Raw genomic sequence first — 19,504 nt, forward strand, 5'->3', positions numbered from 1 at the left:
GCACACGTAGTGACTGGCCAGTAGTGCCTCGTCCCAGTAAACCCAAGGTTATCCCTCTTTGTCGTCGGGAAACTCACACCCAGAAGTTAAGTAACGGGCTCGGGTTCACACCCACGAGGACTCTAACTCAGGCACTCGGCTCCACACCTCTCTGTGTGCAGAGCAGGGCCGTGAGGANCTATCTGGCGAGCAAGGGCCCTGGGTCAGACCGGCTTGTGTACCGACGTTCCTGGCACAACCTGAGCCGGGAGGCGGGGATGACACAGTAACACCCTCACAGGATGGGCGCGCTGTGCGAGCCAGCGCCGTGCTGGGCGCTCTCGCACACGTATTGACTGGCCAGTAGTGCCTCGTCCCAGTAAACCCAAGGTTATCCCTCTTTGTCGTCGGGAAACTCACACCCAGAAGTTAAGTAACAGGCTCGGGTTCACACCCACGAGGACTCTAACTCAGGCACTCGGCTCCACACCTCTCTGCGTGCAGAGCAGGGCCGTGGGGACAGTCCCCCCCCCAGGTGTTTGCGGAGAGAAGACCCCCTCCCCCAGGCAGAGCCCCAAAAGCAGAGCAGGACCTCCGGTCAGGCCCTGCTGTTATTCTTACGCTCAGGCATCCGACAGATGCCCTGGGCAGGCCTGCTGGGGGAGGCTCTCTTCCCATTTCCATCTGCGGAGGAGACAAAGATTCCGGCCTTTACCCCGGGGCGTCCTCATCTCCACCATCACCGCCATCTTGCCCGTGTCCATCAGCATCGCTGTCACCATCACGGCCACCGTCACCACCATCATCCTCATCCCCTCTATCATTGTCACCATCTCCATCATTGCCACCATGATCATCTTCATCACCTCTATCTCCATCATCACCATCATCCCCTCCATGATCACCTTTATCACCATCTCCATTATCGCCACCATCACCAGCACCCTCACTGCCTTCACCTTCACTATCAGAAATGCCATCGTCCCCCCCCCCCGCCCCCGCACAGTAGTGGCGGTTTTCACAAACAGATCACTCTTGGGCTTCCATTTCTCCAGGACCCTGCCAGTCCCCCAGAAACGAGACCCGCCTCTTGTTTTTAATTTGATACTTTGGTTTCCCTTTTTTTTGGTTGCTAAGTGTCTTAAGCCCCGCTCAAGTCCCAGACAGGGTCACACGTCTCCCCTCAGAGGCCTCTCTTCCTCCTCCGGGGTGGTGGTGGTTGGTGCGGGTGTGCTGGGGGGCCAGGCCACCTCTGCCAGTCTCTTCACCACCTCACCCAGTTGCCCCAGACCCTGGGCGGCCTCCGCCAGCTGGGCCAGCCACAGTCCCAGGGCTTGGCGCTCCTGCTGGTCCCGCTCCAGGGCCTGGGTCAGCCTCTGCAGCTGGCCACCCACGTCCCTGACAGCAGCCACCAGCTCCACCAGGGCAGGTGGCTCACAAGCCATGACCCTTACAGGTGGCACTGGAGCCACGCATGGGCCAACAGGGCCCGGACTCTGACCGGGCATGGGCCCTAGGCTGAGACTGTCAGGAGGCGGCTGACCTAAGGGATGGGCCAAGGGGGGCGGGTGGAGATCAGGGGTCTCTGTGGGGTCAGAGGCTGAGTTTGGAGTCTGAGGAGGTGGAGAGGTTAGTCGGGGGCTCTGGCCTCTGGGTGGGCTGAAGTCCTCCGTGGCTGGTGCATCCATGGTTGGGGCTGGAGAAGGCCTGGAGGGGTTGGACTCCGAGGCTGGAGAGGATTCTACACTCAACATGGGGGATGTGGAGGGGTGGGGGGCCCCCATGAAGGCCGGCTGGGGGTGCAGGCTGGGCCTGCCTGCTGGTGTTGGAGCGGGAAAGGGAAGTTCTGTTCCCAAGGAAGTTAGGAGGGACTTAGTAGCGTTCACAGGGGTTGAGGTGGGGTCAGGAGTCAAGGCCAGGTGAGTAGCAGTGGTAGACTGAGGGGTTGTGGTGGGGTCAGAGGTCACGGTGGGGTGAGTGGTCATGGTGGGGTGAGGGGTCGTGACAGGGTGAGGGATTGTGATGGGCTGAGGGGTGGTTGTGAGCTGAGCAGTCGTGGTGGGGTGAGCAGGGGTGGTGGGGGGAGGGATCATGGTGGCGGAAGGTGTCGTGGATGGGTGAGAAGCTGTGGCTGGGCGAGGGGTCTTGGTGGGATGAAGGGTCGTGGTGAGGTGAGCGGTAATAGTAGTGTCCGGGGTCATGCTGGGGTAAGACGTCATGCTGGAGGGAGGAGTGGTGGTGGGGGGAGGGCTCGTGGAGGGGCGTGGGGATCTGGAAGGTTCTGGGGCTGTGCTGGGGTATGGAGTTGTGTCCCAGCTTGGGGCTGTGTCAGGTTCTGGGGTCAACTCTGAGGTAGGGGAAAGATGAGTCACAGCTGCGGGGGCAGAGGGGTCAGAGGTCAGTTCCTTGGGCAAGGTGGGCAGTGGGGTGGGTGAGAGCTCGGCGGTCAGTGCCGGAACCACGGTGGCATCAAGGGTGGACGAAGCAAGGCCAGGGGTTGTCCAGGTGAGGTCAGACTTCTCCCAGGAGGCCGGGTCTGGGCTGGGCGGCAAAGTGTCCGGAAGGTGAGAGGTCACCTCCATCGAAGGTGAAGCTGCGTCGGGGATGAGCTGTGACGCCGAGTGGGAGGTCAGTGGTGGGCCCGCGGAAGGGGTGGGGGGCGCCGTCCGGGCCGCTGTGGGCCGCAGCAGCCGGCGATTGGGCCACGGTTTCCTCCCAGAACCTGGAGGGAAGATGGACCGCTGGGGTCAGTCTGCCCTGCCCACCCCACGGCCCACCCCGCCCAGGAATGGAATGGCCAATAGGAAGATGCAGGGCGTTGTGGCTCATCAGTCGCTGGCAGACTTCACCCCGCCCCTTCGCCCCCCACCCCCAGGTCCCTGCCTCCTCGGATGTCTCCCGGCGCCACCTGGCGGTCCCCACTGCGGGAGGATGCTGGGATGCATGGTGGGGCGGCCTAGGATGTGGAGTGGTAGCGGAAGCGGGAGGGGGCAGAAATGAGGGGAGGATGCAGAATGGTGGGTGGGGGGTGACGAGGTGTGGAAGCGTGGGAGAAGATGCGGGAATTCGGGAGAGTTGGGGAGCGTGGAGGGGCGGAGGAGGCAGAGGGCAGCGGAGGGGGGAGGGGGAGAGAGACGCAGGTAGGGGTGGTGCAGGAGGGCTGGAAAGGGACATCTCGGTAATCAAGATTAATATTTTTATGTCATATTTTAAAACAAGCAAAACTGATGCCGTATCGGCGATGAACAAAGCTAAAATTTCAACCCAAGGCAGACCCGAGATTAGGGGGAGTCTGGTGAGGTGGGTCGGATCCTGTCCCCTATTTAAAATTTTGATATTCCGTTCACTGTGGTTTTTCTTTGCACACATTTTTATTTTTTTAAAGCTGCTGCATTAAGATTTAATTTTTCTTGCCCTGCCTGGCGTGGCTGAATGCGTTGGGCGCTGTCCTGCAGACCCGGCACACGCCTGGGCTGTGGGCTTGGGAGCCTGAGAGGCAACCGGTCGACGTTTCTCTTCCACATTGTTGTTTCTCTCCCTCCCTTTCTCCCTCCCTTCCTCTCTCTAAAAATAAAGAAAATATTTTTTAAAAAAGATTTTATTTATTCTTGCTTACTGAGGGCTTGGGCGCCCCCTACATTTTGGGCCCAGATGAGGAGCCCCTTCTTCCAGGCGAGTGTGAATTTTCACCCTTTTTACGGATGAGGAAAATCAGGACAAGAAGGTAGGTAACTGGCCAAAAGTCACATGCACACACAGTTCACGAAGGACAAGAGACGAACCCAGGCGCTTTGTACCCAGAGTCTAGGCCATTACGAATCACTCTGTCAGTGACAGGAGTGTTCTGGGCTGTCCCCTGTGGTCACACGGGGTTAATGAGCACTTCAGTGGTGCCTAGTTCCACTAGGAAACTGTTTCCCTTCTCACATTTTTTAATATCCTCACCCAAAGGTATGCTTATTGATTTTGTTATTTTTACTATTTTTTAAGATTTTATTTATGTATTTTTAGAGAGGGGGGAAGAAAGGGAGATAGAGAAGGAAACATCAATATGTGGTTGCCTCTCACGTGCCCCCTACTGGGGAACTGGCCCCCAACCCAGGCATGTGCCCCGACTGGGAATCGAACCTGTGACCCTTTGGTTCGCAGCCCGCACTCAATCCAGTGCGCCACACCAGCCAGGGCTGTTTATTGATTTTAGAGAGGGAGGGAGCAAGAGAGAGAGAGAGAGAAACATCAATCGGTTGCCTCCCATACACATCCCAATCAGGGATCGAACCTGCAGCCTATCGGTTTACAAGACGACACTCCAACCAACGAAGCTACGCCAGCCAGAGCCTTCTGTTTTACTTTTACTTTTTTCCTCTTTCCCTGCAGTCTTCATCCCCCTCGCCTTCTCCCCTCGTCACCTCCACAGATGTACTAGGCATATGTCCTTAGACACGCGTGTGTCCTTCCCCAATATGGAAAGCACGTATGTGTTTACGTTAGCATATGTGCATGTACACTTCCGTGTGTGTTTGCAGACTCTGCACATCCCCTGCTGTGAGGAACCTCATTCTTCCCTCAGTGTTATCCTGTTACTACCTGTCCGTGGTGCTGCGTGTGCCGCTAGTCACCGTGTGAGCTGTCGCACAGAGCTCCATCGCCTTTCTCTCAGCCACTGCCCTGCCGCTGGGTGCTCACCTTGCCTCCGGCTCCCTGAGGTCGCCACAGGCCAGAGAGCCTGCTCATGCACGTGCCCCTGAGCCTGTGCAAGAACTTCCCCGGAACGGCAGGACTGCTGAGTCACAATTCACGATCATCTTTTTAACTTCACCAAATACTGCCGGATGGGATTTTGCTGAACAGCTGCGCCCCGCGGGGATGTCTGTCTCCCCGCGTCCTCACCCACACATGGTATTATCGATCGTTTTCCCCCCTGCTCATCATCGTTTTGAGTCTTCTGACTCTTCCTGCGTGTGAGCATTGCTGCACGTTCCCGTTGGCCGTTTGGGCGTCTGCTTCCAGGAACAACCTGCTTGTTGCTTTTGCCCGCTTTCTTTCAGAGCTTCCTACCATTTGCTCACTGATTTGTCCAAGTGCCTTGCAGAGTACAGGTTAGGGTTTCTGAACCTTGGCACTGTGGACATTTGGGACTGGGTGATTCTCTGCTCAGTGTGGGGCCGTGCTGTGATTGTTGATTGTGTGACAACACCTGTGGCCTCACAGCTGCACTAGGCTCCCGGTCGTGACATTCCAAACCACCTTCAGAGATTGCCAGCTGCCACGAGTGGAAGGCCACAGCTGTAGCTGGTAGCCCCTTATATATATTAGGGTACATTTCTGTTGGATCTTTCTGGGGTAAGAGTTGGGCCACCACTGGGGAATTTGGCGTCCATCTCTCAACCCCACCACACAAACATCCTTGTCCCCCCATCCCAGCCACGTGCCTCACCTGCATCTCCACGGGCCCTTGGAGCTGGCGAGGAATGGCCTGGGCTCCTGGTGGTGCCCGTGGTAAGAGTGGATCCAGAGACGCCTGCAGAGGTAGTCCCCTTGGCCGAGGCCCTTCCTGAAGGTGTGTCCCGTATCCGGTAAGGCTGGTAACCATTCTTACCACCTGGGGAGATACAGGAGAATTGAGTGCCCCTTGCCATTTTTTGAAAATAGTTTATTTATTTATTTTTAGAGAAGGGAAGAGAGGAAGAGGGAGAAAAACGCCAATGTGTGGTTGTCCTTGTGCGCCCCCTCCTGGGAATCTGGCCCACAACAGAGGCATGTGCCCTGACTGGGAATTGAACCACTGACTCTTTGGTGCTCCCAAGTGGGTGCAGATTCTCTTTCCCACCTTTAGCACACATCCTTGGTGCTGTCAGACACCGTAATTTAGCAGTCTCATGGGGAGAGGGTGGGCAGAGGTGCCACAGTTTCGATGCAGACTACCAGAATGAAGCCCAGAGAGGGCAAGGAGTTTTCCCAAGGTCACACAGCTAAGGGGCAGCATCAGGCTTCAGACCAGGCAGCTGTACCTGGTTGTAACTGGGGACCTTGCTCCCTCTGGGTGCAGACCTCCCGAGCCTCACTCCCTCCTCCCATGGTGGCTTCCGCTCACCCTCCACACCATCATGCCCTACTCTATTGCCCTGGCTTCCTCAGAACTAACTGCACCACATGCTCCTTCCCCGCCTTCGTCATCCTTTGCTGTCCGGACCTCCCCCTGTACCTCGATTTCCTTACCTGTAAAATGGGGCTGAGGACAGTATTTGTATCATACATTTCCATGGGGGCAAGCGAATTAAGCCACGTGGACGATACTTAGCACGTGAAGAGTGTGCAATGAACGTTAGCTATTGACACTGTTATTATCCTCCAACCTCTGCATGCCATCTTGCACGTCACCTTGGACGTCTGCCCCTCCAAATGACCTCATGCAGCCATCACAAACAGTGGTATCCCAAGTCCATGAGTCACCCCACCTTCCCAGCTCAGCGTGGGAGCAGCATTAGACATGGCTCTCTCTGCCTGGCCGCGTGCATTCCCACAGCCTCAAATCCCATCCTGCCAACTTACGTCTGCTGCCCAGGCGCCCCTGGGCTCCAGGGCTGCGTACCTAACGTCTCCATGTGGGTGTGCCGCACGCATGGCCCCTGCACCTGTTCATGTTCCCCCTCTGGAGCCAGTGTGCCCCCTCCAAGCGCACTCCATCAGTGGAAGGTCCCCACCTCCTACCTCCCTTTCCTCACCCCATCACGAGATGCCATCAGCTCAACCCCCAGAATACAGCTTGAACACGTGCACTTCTCTGTCAGCCTCCTCTGCCACCCAGGTTGAGGCCACTGTCACCTCTCCGAAGACCTCCTTGGTCTCCCTGCATGCATTTCTTATGCGTCATCCTGAGTCACTGCTTTGCAAGTGCGCATGTGGTCATGTGCCTCTCCGCCCACAATGCTCCTCTGAGACCCGTCACTGCGCACACCACGAAACCCAGGCTCTGGCTCCGCTCCAGCCACGCCGGCCTCCCAAGGTCCCACACCTCAGCGCTTTGTGCATGCTGTTCCCTCTGCATGGAATGCTCTCCGACCGGAGATGTGGGTGGCTTCCCCCATCTCTTCCTTGACGTGGTCACTTAGGTGGCACTTCCTCAGTGAGCCGTTTCTTGACCACCCGATTTTAAATTGCAACCAGCCTCCTTTGTCCTGCACGCCACTGCTGTGTCCCCAGGGGGGAGCACCCACGCATCGATGTATGCATCTGCAAATTCCACCGCGCAGGAAGCCTCAAGAAATGTTGCTTCAAGGAGAATGGGAAGTGATAATCCGGATGGAGACTTCGTAAGCCTCCAGCTTCATCTTCTGTACGCTCTGTCTAGACGTATCCCGTGGTCACTCATTCATTCAACAAACATGTAAAAAGTCTCTGCTGAGTCCCTGTGAAGCGGGAGAAGGTAAGGGAGCTATTCTCCCCTGGAGCCTCCCAAAGGCACGCGGCCCCATGAGGCCTCTGCAGGACCTCTGGCCCACGGAACTGCGATGGAAGTTCGCGTTGGCTTCAGCCGTGCCGTGTGGTGGCGTGCTATGGCAGCAATAGAAACGGACAGAGCTGAACGCTCAGTAGAGCTAACAGTCTAGGGGAGATGGCCACGCCCTGGGCTGGCAGTGTCGCTGTCCCGGCTGCGGCCTGTGCTGCCCCGAGGGCGCCCTCCCTCCTGGCGTCGCTGGTGCACATCACACCATCTCCTCCGAGAGGTTTTCCCCATCGCTCCACTCAAACCGTCGCTCCCTCCCTGGGATCCCGCAGCTGTTGTTCATTGTCGGTAAATAACTGTAACAACGGTCTGTGGTTTTCCACAATTTCACACACATTTTGCTCACTGGCTTGGAGCCTGAGGTCACCAGGCTAGCTCTGATCCCATTGGGGCCACCGCTGAACCCTGGGGAGTTGGACTGCAGAGCTCACGGCTGTCGTTACTCCAGTAATCCGGTAATGTTTGCCAATCCAATGAACAAAATGTGTGTGAAATCATTTGAAATGACCTCAAGTGTGGCTCCGTAACAAACAGGACCTGTGTCACCCAGTTGTTGAAACAGATGTGCCCAGCACAGAGTAAGCGAGTTCTCCTTGACTCTGGACAGGAGCCCTGGCACTGTTTTTCCCCCACCTCCCCCCACTCCCGGCCGCCCTGGGAAGCAGCTGAGGCTTAAGGAGGCAGAGTCATATTTTTCAAGGTCACCTTGCTAGTGAGGATAGGAATTCATGTCTGTAACCCCTCCCTCCAAGTCTTCCCACTACTGAGGTTGTGTAGGTGACTCTCCTGAGACTCCCCTTTCGCAGTGTGCAGTTCTGCAGGGATCTCAGCTCACGCACTGCCTTCTCTCCCACCAGGAAAGGACCCCAAGGGCGGGAACCGGCCTCCTCCGTCCGTAGCTGCCCCCGCCGCCCGCGCTGCCTGCGCCCGGCATCTGACCATCTCCCGCCACGAGGGGGCGCTACAGGATAGGGAGGCGGCGAACAAAGGCTATGGAATCCTGGCTACACTGCACCGAGGAGCATCACCTCCAGAAAGTGGCAGATTAAGCCCTAATTCACAATTTGGGCACCCCCCAAATCGCGGAGCCTCTGACCTGCCCCACAAAATCAACAGCCATGAGACTGGCAGCTGCTCTCTGGGACCACTACCTGCTTCACCCGGCTTTTATGGCCGCAGCGTACACCTGCCGGCCAATCAGGGTGCAGAGAGCCGATGACTTAACAGGACCGGAGTTGCTTTTCACATGCCTCCGCCCCGCCCATCTTGCGCAGGACACCGGTGTGCGCATGCGTCCTGAGTGCGTGGAAAAGGCGGGAAAGGCAATGAGAGGCGTGAAGGTCCTGAGGGGGACTTTAAGGGGCGAGTCTCTGGGGAGAGGACGTGAGGAAGGGCGCGTGGAGGGTGACAGGGGCAAAGGCAGGGCATTGTGCCGGGGAGAGCGGGGGTGCGGGAGCTGCACGAAGAAATGGAGAGGCTGCCAGGGGCACGGTAGGCGCAAAGGACTAGGAGGGGCAGAAATGGCCACTGCTGGGAGCCTGAAGGAACGAGGGACGAGGACACGAGTGAGAAACACGGAGTGAGCGAGGGCGGGGGTGACCGGACAAAATGGGCTTGAGGTTTGGCGAAGGGGTCAAAGGAGGGGAAGCGGGCTGAGAGTGCGAGGGAGGAGGGTGGGAACCCGATGAGGGAGCATTACAGGGGACGCTTGGTGGGAAGCGGAAACGGATGATGAGAACCGGAAACGAAAGTAACAGCCTTGAAACTGAGCACAGAGCTGGGCTGGAACGCGGATCTCGCGCATGTGCACACGCAAGCACAGAAGGCCAGGCGGAGAAACGGGAGGATTCGCGGGTGGCGACCACAGTGTAGCAGCAGAGATGGGAGGTGGCAGAGTGACACAGGCCACAGGGCAGAGAGGGACTCTGCTGGCGAGAGGGAAGAGTTGGGCTGGGGACAGAGCCCTCCATACCGGTGTCCCCACCCCACCTCTGAGCCACAGTCCCACCCAGATGAGAGCATCCGCATCCAGGAGGGAGCCCGGGTGTGGATGACATCATGGCGACAGGGCGGCACTGACTGTGCGAGGCTGGCTCTGGGTGTCACAGCAGGACCCCAGAGGCCCCGCTAGGTTAGTGGGAAGCCGTGGACTCTGGCTGGGCTCAGCCAGACCTGCTCTCAGGAACACAGAGGGTCTCCTCTGCTAGGCTCCAGAGGAGTGTTCTGGTGGACCCCCAACGGGGAACAGTTTTAGGTTCCTGGAGCCCAGGAAACATGCCTGTGGTGTCTGAGACCCAGACCCACTCATTGAGGATCTTTCTGGAAACCCTGGAGCCAGTGCATGGAGGCCCCGTCGCACCTGGCCATGCTCCTCACCTGGGCTGGGAAGGTGTCTCATTGCTGGGGAAGGGACCCTGGGGCTCCGGGTGCTGCCCCAGGAGACAGTGTGTCCAGGCACTCCTGCAGCAGTGGTCCCCTGGGTCAGCTCCTCTCCTGAGGTGGGGTCCCAGGTCCACGGGGGATAGTCCTCCTCATCGTCGTGGCCTTGGGAGACATTGGAAGAGGTTTGAGCCCTGTTTGGCCTTGGAGGACGCTGGTGCTGCTCCAAATCCCCCTTCCAGAACTTCCTGGAGAGTCTCTGGGTCCCCCGACCCCCTGGCACCCTGACTCTGCCCCCCTGCACCCCACTGTCCCCAGTACCAGTGCAGGTCAGCCCCACGTCCTCCTCGTGGTCACAGTTGTGCTGTCCCCATGCCCCAGCAGGGCAGTCGCTTATCGAGGTCTCAGTGCCTTTGCAGTGCATGTCATCCAGCCAGATAGGCCCAGTCCCAGGGCCGTAGTGGGTTTTGCCCACGCGGGGCCGGACACGTCCACAGCCCAGCTCCCGACAGGCCACAGCACTGTCCCGCAGGTCCCAGTTGTCGTCGCATACTGTCCCCCAGTGTCCATCATGCCACACCTCAAGCCGGCCGGCACACCGGTTGGGCCCGTCAGCCAGACGAACTCGGAGGGGGCCTGCAGTGGGAGGCCCCAGGTCAGGAGGGGTCGCCTTAGGTCAGCCTCACCCCTTCTTGTGCCCTCCACTCACCTGGCTCCCCAGAGGCACCGCCAGTCGGGGAGGGGCCTGGGTCTCTGGATGACTCTGGAGAACCTTCTGCTGGGATCTCGGCTGATGACTCTGCAGAAGATGGAGGGATTCGCCTGATGCTGGTGACCTCAGAGGTCATCTCTCTGGGATCTTGAGTGGTTGGCATGGTCACAGTCTCAGAGGCTTGTTCCCGGGGAGGCCGGGGGGTAGGCGCCGTGGTGATGTGTGAAGTCAAGCGATGGCGGGCTTCGGTGGTCAGGACCGAGGCAGTCCGGGAGGCCAGTTCTGGGACACCCTGGGTGGCCGGTACCCTGGAGTGTTTAGTGGTTGGTGTCATAGGGGCCTGAGTGGTTGGCCTCTTTGCGTGCTTGGTCATCCACTTCTTAGTCGTGCTCTTGGGCGTCTTCCCGGGGGCCTTGGTGGTTTTCTCAGGAACACTGAGAGTCAGCCTGACAGAGGGCTTGGTGGCCAGCGCCCCGGGGAGCCAGGCATCTGAGTCTCTGCCCAGGCCAGGGAACCAGCTCCAGCTAAAGGGGTCTGAGATGGAGTCCACACCAGCGGTCCCTGGGAGGTGGAACAGGAAACAGAGACAATGGCAGACCAGACCCCAGAGTGCCAAGGTCATCCATCCATGCCCCTTCTCTCATCTTCCGCTCTCCAGTCACCAAGCTCTGTTCATTCACTCATTCGCTCCTGCATTCTTGTCACAAATATTCAGCACCTCCTGTGAGTGAGGCACTGTGCCTGACTGCGGGCTCACTGGCCAGCCAAACCCAAGGCTGGTCTCCTGGGCACTCTCTCGATGGTGATGTAACTGACACCCTGACCTTTGACACCCCCACCTGTCATCTCCTTCCTGTGCCTTCTGGTGGGTCTCCCCTCTGTCCCGTCCAGCTCCCACCATCCGTGAGAGTGGTGCAAGTCTGACAGGTGACTGCACAGCTCACAAGCCTTCTGTGGCTCCATGGCCCTCGGAGGAGAGGGAGAGGGCCTCTGCTCAAGGCACGATGGGCGATGCCGTCCTTCCAGCTGCCGCCTGCTCACCCCGCGTCTTTCTGACTAGCACTCTGCAGAGTCAAGGGTTCACTTTGCCCAAAGAAAGGCCTGGCCTTGGCCCCTGGCTTCTGGGGGTGACCTGAAGTCCTTGGGATGTCCTGCCTGATAAGAGTGTCCCCTCTGTCAGTGTCTGTCTGACCGAGCCCCCATAATAATTCTGACACCAAGGCGGTGGGGGGCTTCCCTGGTTGGCATGGGTACTGTCCAAGACCCCCTGGGGAAGGATGGCAGAAAGCTGCACCGCCCGTCTCCTGGGCCCCGCCCCACTGCCCCCTCCCTCAGCGGATGTCAGCTGGTATCCTGTTGCCGCAATCAACCATAAGCCTTAGTAAGACCGCGTTTCTGATTTTTGTGAGTCCTACCAGAAAGTTACGGAGGCTGCAGATGGTCTCGTGGAACCTGCCAAATTCTAGCATATCCCACGGGTTTGTGTGATTGGTCGGTGCCTCTTTTCCCTGGTGAGGTGTGAGCTTCTCAAAGGCCAGGCCGTGGTCACCGCGTGCGGAGGACCCAGCTCAGTGTCTGGCGCTCAGTAAATGTTAGCAAGTCAATGGCAAATGGGAGGCCCGAGTTCACTGAAGTGGACCTTCACCCTGGCTTCTCTCCATGTCCCAGTCTCCCTACGTCCCCTTCCTCTCATCCTGGGGAGGACAAGGCTGCCCTCTGTGAGGGAGACTTCCCTGATTCCTGGGGGAGGAGGAGGAAGAATCTCCACTCTGCCACTTAGTTGCTGTGTGACCTTGGGCAAGTTACTCAACCTCTCTATGCCTTAGGGTCTTCAATAGCAAAATGGACATATCATCCACCAACCTGAACTTATTGTGAGATGTGAGTACAGTCACACATGTGTGCAAACACCCAGCCCAGGGCAGGGGCTTAGGAGACAGGTGCTCAGTCGACATTAGTTCGGATGTTAGTTCCTGTTCCCTCCTCCAGGAAGCCCTCCCGGAGCCAGCGGACGGCGGGGACTCCTCACCAGTGCAGGTGACACCAACATCTTCATTGTGAGCGCAGTTGTGCTTCCCCCAGGGAGTGGCAGGGCAGTCAAGGAGCGACACCTCCGTGCCTGCGCACCCCACATCGTCCAGCCAGATGGGGCCGGCGCCCCAGCCGAAGCGGCCCGCAGCAGGGTCTGGCTGCCGAGCTTCCCCGCAGCCCAGCTCTCGGCAGACCACAGCCGAGTCCCGCAGGTCCCAGCTGTCGTCACACACCGTCCCCCAGCGCCCGGCGTGCCACACCTCCAGCCGGCCCGAGCATCTGCTGGGTCCGGCCACCAGCCGCAGCTGGGGGGACCCTGGGGTGGAAGAGACCCAAAGGATTAGAGTTGGGGATGCCGTCCACTCTGTGAATCCTCCTCCACCTCCCCTCTGTCCGAACTGCCTTCCTGGCAGCAAGCATTTCCTGAGGCCTGTGTTGTATACTTGTCGCCATTAGGCACAGGGATGAAGAGCCAGGCACGGTCTGGCGGTTCCTTGGAAAGCTGAACCTAGAATTGCTGTGTGATCCGGAAGTTCCATTCCTAGGAACCTACCCTAAATCGGGGTGAAAACGGGTTTTTAAATAGACACTGGTGGGCAAAGGCTCATAGCAGCGTGATTCACCAAGCTGAAGGATGGCACCATCCTAAAATTCCATCGGCGGATAAATGGATACACAAACTACGGCCTGCCACACGATGGAATATTATGCAGCCACGAAAAGGAAGGAAAGTCCAACACCTGCCACAACGTGGATGCGCCTTGAGCGTGTTACACTAAGTGACACAAGCCAGACACAAAAGAACAAAGCTGTATGATTCCACTTCAGTGAGGTACCAATTGTCATCCAATTCATAGAGATAGCAAGTATAGCAGTGGGGGCTTGGGGACAGGCAATGAGGACTTAGTGTTTAGTGGGTCTGAGGTTTCTGAAGATGGTGGGGGTGGTCACTGCACAGCATTCTGAATATACCTAACACTGCTGAACTGTACACTTAGAGAGGGTTAAAACGACCCTGACTGGTGTGCTTCAGTGGACTGAGTGCTGGCCTGAGAACCAAAGGGCTGCAGGTTCGATTCCCAGTCAGGGCACATGCCTGGGCTGTGGGCCAGGTCCCCAGGAGGGGGAGCTCCAGAAGCCACATACTGATGTTTCTCTTCCTCTCTCTCTCCCTTCCCCCTCTAAAATATAAAAATCTTTTAAAACGTTAAAACAGTCAACTTTGTGTTGTATATATTTTACCACAAGAAAAAATAAGAAGAAAGGGCCCTGGTCAGATGGCTCAGTTGCAGCATCGTCCTGGACACCAAAGTGTTGCGGGTTTGGTCTCCAGTCCCGGCCGCGTGCTTGAATTAAGAGGTTCGGTCCCCATATGGGGTGCATACGGGAGGCACCTGACTGATGTGTCTCTCTCTCCCCTCTCTCTCTGCCCCTTCCTTTCTCCCTAAAGTCAGTAACTACATCCTCGGGTGAAAATTTAAAAAAAAAAAAAGAAAAGAATGTTTGCTCTGGAACTAACAGCCTTGATGAGTCCTGGCTTTCCCACGTTTTAGCTGTGGCCTCGGTGTAACGTGGAAACCACATTGTCCACAGTGTTGGTGGTGGGTTGTTACCTGTTACCTGCTGAAGATGCGTACAGCGCTTGCAACAGCACTGGTCACACGTGAGCCAGTGAACGCTGAGAAATTGTTGCTATTGTTATCATTCAGAAACAGAGGCCTAGACCTGGCCCTGGCTGGGTAGCTCAGTTGGTTGACACACTAAGGTTGCAGGTTCAGTCCCAGTCAGGGCACATTCAAGAAGCAACTAATAAATGCATTTTAAAAAGAAAAAAGAGAAAGAAGCCTTCACTAACAGGGAGCTATTCCCCACTTCCTTCAGCCTTGAAAAGAGAGCTGTGTTACTCATGTGTGTTTATTTTCTGAAATTCTCAGGCCTGGACATGCCTGGGCCTTGCTGACGATGGAAGGTCTGCCCCTCCCTCCGGCAGCTAACTCCCGGGGAGAGGAAATGGCTGGATCCTCTGGCTGGAAATGGCAAACCAGCCCATCCGGAGCCCGCACCCCACCGCCTCCTTCGTGGGACCCACAGCCTTCATCCCCCAGGGCAGGCACCACATGCCAGGCAGCGGCCTGTTTCTCCCTCAAAAACCAGTCAAGGGTCCTGCCCACCGGCCCCAACCTCCCTCTGACTCCTTGTGCGCCCCCTTGTGGCCATGCGTGGCATGGCACTTGCCCTCCTCTCCAGAAGTGAGACCACAACCTCTGCAAAGAGATAGACTTCTCCGGTCTGTTGGCCTCACCGACCCTGAGTGACAATAAAGCCTAGATTTCAGAACAACAGCCGTGGTTGGCTGGTCCTTTGGGCCTTTGTGAGAAGGAGGCAGTCCTCAGAAAGGGCCATGCATTCAGGACACTGGAGCGAGCAGGGCCTTTGGGCACCTGCCCCCTCTTTCTTTGTCCTCGTGGCACAGTCTCTGAGCAGAGAGGAGGGGCACCGGGGCTGAAGGGAGGAGCCGACAGAAGCTAAGACCCTGTTCTGGGGGGGAGAGACTGGACTCACCAGCTTCTGGCCCAGGCTCCCAAGGGGCAGCTGAGGAGGCAGGTGGAGGTGAAATGCCCGCTGTCCTCGAGGCCGGGCGCGCAGTGGGGCCCGGGGGCCGGGTCGCTGCCTCCCTGGACACGGCGCTGTTGCTGCCCACTGCGGGGACCGTGGGAGGGCCAAAGGCGAGAGGCATGCCTGGGGCAGGCCGGGGAGGGGGTGGTCATCACCCGCCCTCTCTGCCCACAACTGCTGTACCCCCCACCCCAGGCCACGGCCGCAGGGTGAGGTTTCGCAGGTAAGCTGGGGCCCGTGGGCAGTCTGAGCAGAGAAAGTGGGGGCACGGGGCACGCGAGGAAAACAGCCGAGCCCCCCCACTCCCTGTTCTCCTCTTGGGACTCTGCCGCACCCGCCGGCCGGCTTCTCCCCGAGCCCCTCACCGTCACACACGGCCCCGGCATCCTCCCGGTGGTGACAGTCATGTTGGCCCCAGGGCCTCGACGGGCAGAACCGCAGGGCCGTCTCGTTTCCCCGACACCGAAGATCGTCCAGGAGGATGGGTCCGGCCCCCTCCCCAAAGAAGGCCCCTCCGGGCGCAGCCAGGGCGGCCCCGCAGCCCAGCTCCCGGCAGGCCACCGCGGCGTCCCGCAGGTCCCAGGCATCGTCACACACGGACCCCCAGCGCCCGCCGTGCCACACCTCCAGGCGGCCGGCACACCCGTGGGGGCCATCAGCCAGGCGCAGCCGGGGGGCTGGGCCTGAACATGGGGGGAGAGAGGAGAACAGAGAGACGGGCACCGTGACGCTTCCCGCCTAGGAGGAGGCCGGAGGTGAGGGAAAGACTCTGCAGTGGAAAAGCCACTCGCTGAGAGTCCACGTCTGGTCCACACCCCACTTCTCCCCAGGCCTCCACCTGCCCAGGGCAACACGACGTCCTGGGCACTGGCCCAGCAACCAGGGCCCCACCCCCGAGATGCAAGGCACACCCACACCTGGGACAACCAATGATGATGCCTAAGGACTTTGCCAGCGTCCCCTAGGGAGTAGGGGTGGGGAAACTACGACCCCCCCCCCCGCCCGCCCCTGCCCTCGTGGACAACTGTTGGTCCAGACAGTAAAGTGTTGTGGGTTCTAGGGAGCATCTAGGTTGAGTCCTCCCGGGTCAGAGCGGGATGCCACGGCAGGGTGGGGTGTGGAGTCCATCCCTACCAGCCAGCGTGGGGGAGTCACCCCAGGACAGTGATCTAGGGGGAAGAACAGGCCAGGGAGAAGGCAGAAACTCTTGCCTTATGTTTCCTGTTCCGTCTGCTCTTAACGGACAGGAGCGTCCGAACTGGGTTGCTGAGAATGAATGGCATTAAGGCACGAGCTCCCCGGGCACCCCAGTGGGGTTCGCTTCTTGAGAACAATGTAACCGTCTCTGAAGCCTCGACTTACCTCCCGTGAATGGGCTCCACGTGCTGCCCACCCAGTGGCACATGGAGGGACCCCCTCATTGTCCCTGCCTCCCAGGCTCTGTCCCGGCCCGGCTCTGTCCCACTGGCCTCTATCCGCACTCACACTGAGCTTCACACCCGGGGCTGGGGTGGGGCTGTGCCACCAGGTGGGGACAGGCCCCGGCTCGGGCGCTGGACGCACCTGTGCAGACCAGTCCTGCGTCCTCGCTGTGGTCGCAGTTGCTCCGGCCCCAGGGGCTCCGGGGACAGTCCCGCAGGGCCTGCTCGCTGCCTCCGCACCCCACGTCATCCATCCACACGGGCCCCGAGCCCTGGCCGAATCGGGCCCCTCCGGGGGCGGCCAGCGCCCCCCCACAGCCCAGCTCCCGGCAGGCCACCGCGGCGTCTCGCAGGTCCCATCCATCGTCACACACCGTCCCCCAGCGCCCCCCGTGCCACACCTCCAGCCGGCCTGCACACCCGTGGGGGCCTGAGGCCAGGCGCAGCCGCTCTGGGGAGACAGAGGTGGACAGCAGACTCAGAGACGTCTCAGCAGACATCCCTCCCGGAGAGGGCAGTGGCCCGCCAGGCCGTTCATGGGACGGTGAGGGTCTGCGTGGGTCAGGGTACTTGGTTGCCGGGAGCAGACACCTGGGTTCCCTGACCCCGTAGCCCAATTCTGAATACTAGGGGCTTTGGGTTAACAGGAAGACACCCTGGGGGCCTGGGTTGGTCCACACTGGGCTGGGCCTGCCTTGCCCCCATCCCGATCTGCGGAGGGGACTTACCCTGGCGGGGGGCTCCGGCTGTAGGTGAGGGGGCCCTGGTGGACTTGGCCTGCTTGGGTGGTCGGGGGCCCTTCTTCTGGGAGCTGCCCTGGAGGGTCCCACCTGGGTGGGGGGCTGGGAGGGGAGACAGCAGGGAGGGAGGTCAGGAGCCACTCACCCCTGCTCCTGACGGGGGGCGGGGGGCTGTGATGGGGACTTTCAGGGTTGGGGAGGAGACAGGCATCTGTCTGTCCTCTGAGCCATCAGATGGGACGGCCCCGCTCCCCCATGGCTGAGCAGGCAGGGGGCACAGGCAGGTGGACTCACCGTGGGTCACGGGGGGCTCCTCAGAGCTGGGGCTCAGCTCCTCAGACAGCCCTGGCCAGGGGTCCCCATTCAGGAGGGAGAGGGAACCCTCCGTGTCCCTTGAGGTCGCCACACGCTGACCTGCAGAGAGCAGGGAAGCCATGAAGGCCAGGTGGGACCCCTGGGCCCTGGTGAGTCCCGGCCCTGGAGGGAGACACCCGGCCCCTCCAAGTGACGGGGCCGAGACTTGGGGTCCTCACCTGCGCAGACGACTCCTGCGTCCTCCTCATGGGAGCAGACATGTGCCTTCCAGCCACGGTGGGGGCACAGCCCCAGCTGCCCCTCGCCGCCCCGGCAAGCCAGCTCGCTTAGCCACACGGGCCCTGCGCCCTCCCCGAAGAAGGCGCCTCGGGGGGCGGCCAGCGCCCCGCCACAGCCCAGCTCCCGGCAGGCCACCGCGGCGTCTCGCAGGTCCCATCCGTCGTCACACACCGTCCCCCAGCGCCCGCCGTGCCTCACCTCCAGCCGGCCCGCGCACCCGTGGGGGCCGTCGGCCAGACGCAGCCGCTCTGAGGGGCAGAGGGAAAGCCGTGACATCCCAGAGGCCCCAGGGCCAGGAGCTGTATTCTACAGGGTGGGGACCGCAACTTCTGGGTGCCCAGCCCAGTCCCTGTTAGGAGGAGTAGCTGGCAGGCCACCCAGGGAGCTCTGAGGGGAAAGGTGCCCTGAGGTCACGGCCAGATGCAGGGGCGGCCAGGGGCGGCCAGGGTCGCAGGGGAGGGCAAGGCCAGGAATGGGATGGGCTTGGGGCTGAACGAGGCCAGACGGGAGCGCATTCGGGGCCACTTACCAATGGCTTGGATCCCCATCAGAGCAGCTAGAAGGGGGGTGGGAGGGGTGGGACACATGAGGGCAGGCCCAGGGGTCCTCTCTCCAGCACAGGCCCACCCAGCCACACACACACACAAACCCTTGCACCTCTGAGCCAGCAGACCCCCACTGGCAGGGAAGGAAGACACTGGGCCCAGAAGGAGGGGACACAGATGTCCCAGGTCAGGGCTGGGGACCAGGCCCTTGTACTCCCCAGAGGCCTGCCTGGCTGAAGGTCAAATGGTGGGTAAAGACCCACAAGGGTCAGGGCTGGTGGTGGAGGCTGGGGGGGGAGGCAGGCCCCTCAGACAGTGGGGCTGGGCATGCGGAAGGCTGGGTCCCTGGGGAAGCTAGGCAGGGAGGGCAGACATCCTGCATCCCCAAGCACCAGGAATGGACCCCGGAAGTCTGCATTCCTCCAGTGGTTGAGCTCAGGGGTCAGGGGGTGGGGCTCAAGTCCCAGAGTCTGCAAGGAGAAGGGGCCACTCACCGAGGAGGCAGGCCAAGACCCTCATGTTTGCGGAGTCCAGGGCAGGGGTGGGATGGGAGGGGATGGGAGCAGAGGGGAGGAGGCAGCGGCCACCAGAGGGAGGGAGGGGGACGCGCCCGCTGCGGCGCCCTGGACCCGGGAGGAGCAGGCAGGAGCTGGACGCTTTGCCAGGAGCCAGGGAGGCTGCCGAGGAGGCAGCAGGGGACAGGAGGGGGGGCGGGGAGGGGGCTGGCCAGCGGCTGAGGCCTGGGGAGGAGGGGGGTTGCGGGCGGGAGGGAGGGTGTCCAAGTGCAAACACCCACACAGAGCCGGTCAGGCTCACCCGGCGGGAGCAGAGATGCTTAGGGGACGGCAGGCTGCAGGGAAGGGACAGACGGGCTGCACGTGGAGGCGGTGCGGGCAGGGCGCCCACCCCTCGGCCTGCTCTCCTGTCCAGCCGGGAAAGCCGAGTGCTGGGACCAGGGCGGAGGGGCTGCGGCCTGGATT

General features: G+C 60.1%; 1 protein-coding gene across 2 annotated transcripts; it reads right to left on the minus strand.

Annotated features, from left to right (window-relative positions):
* Positions 1–1,004: 1,004 nt before the first annotated feature.
* On the minus strand, positions 1,005–19,218 carry SSC5D (scavenger receptor cysteine rich family member with 5 domains). Of its 2 annotated transcripts, XM_037038095.1 has the most exons (14): positions 19,019–19,218; positions 18,509–18,535; positions 17,919–18,227; positions 17,680–17,799; positions 17,374–17,487; positions 16,788–17,096; positions 15,590–15,907; positions 15,171–15,347; positions 12,607–12,924; positions 10,575–11,138; positions 10,187–10,501; positions 9,863–10,030; positions 5,417–5,581; positions 1,005–2,701 (listed from the first exon to the last, which is right to left on the minus strand). In XM_037038095.1, exons 1-14 carry the CDS (start codon positions 19,041–19,043, stop codon positions 1,149–1,151), a joined length of 4,482 nt encoding a protein of 1,493 aa, XP_036893990.1. In that variant the 5' UTR covers positions 19,044–19,218; the 3' UTR covers positions 1,005–1,148. The 2 variants fall into 2 exon arrangements, with proteins under 2 accessions (XP_036893990.1, XP_036893989.1); XM_037038094.1 differs by having other exon boundaries at positions 18,509–19,081.
* Between the last annotated feature and the right edge of the window lie 286 nt (positions 19,219–19,504).

Source organism: Sturnira hondurensis, unplaced genomic scaffold (genome assembly GCF_014824575.4).
Source record: "Sturnira hondurensis isolate 20B ecotype Veracruz unplaced genomic scaffold, ASM1482457v3 Scaffold0024124, whole genome shotgun sequence".
Classification (NCBI taxonomy): Eukaryota; Metazoa; Chordata; class Mammalia; order Chiroptera; family Phyllostomidae; genus Sturnira; species Sturnira hondurensis.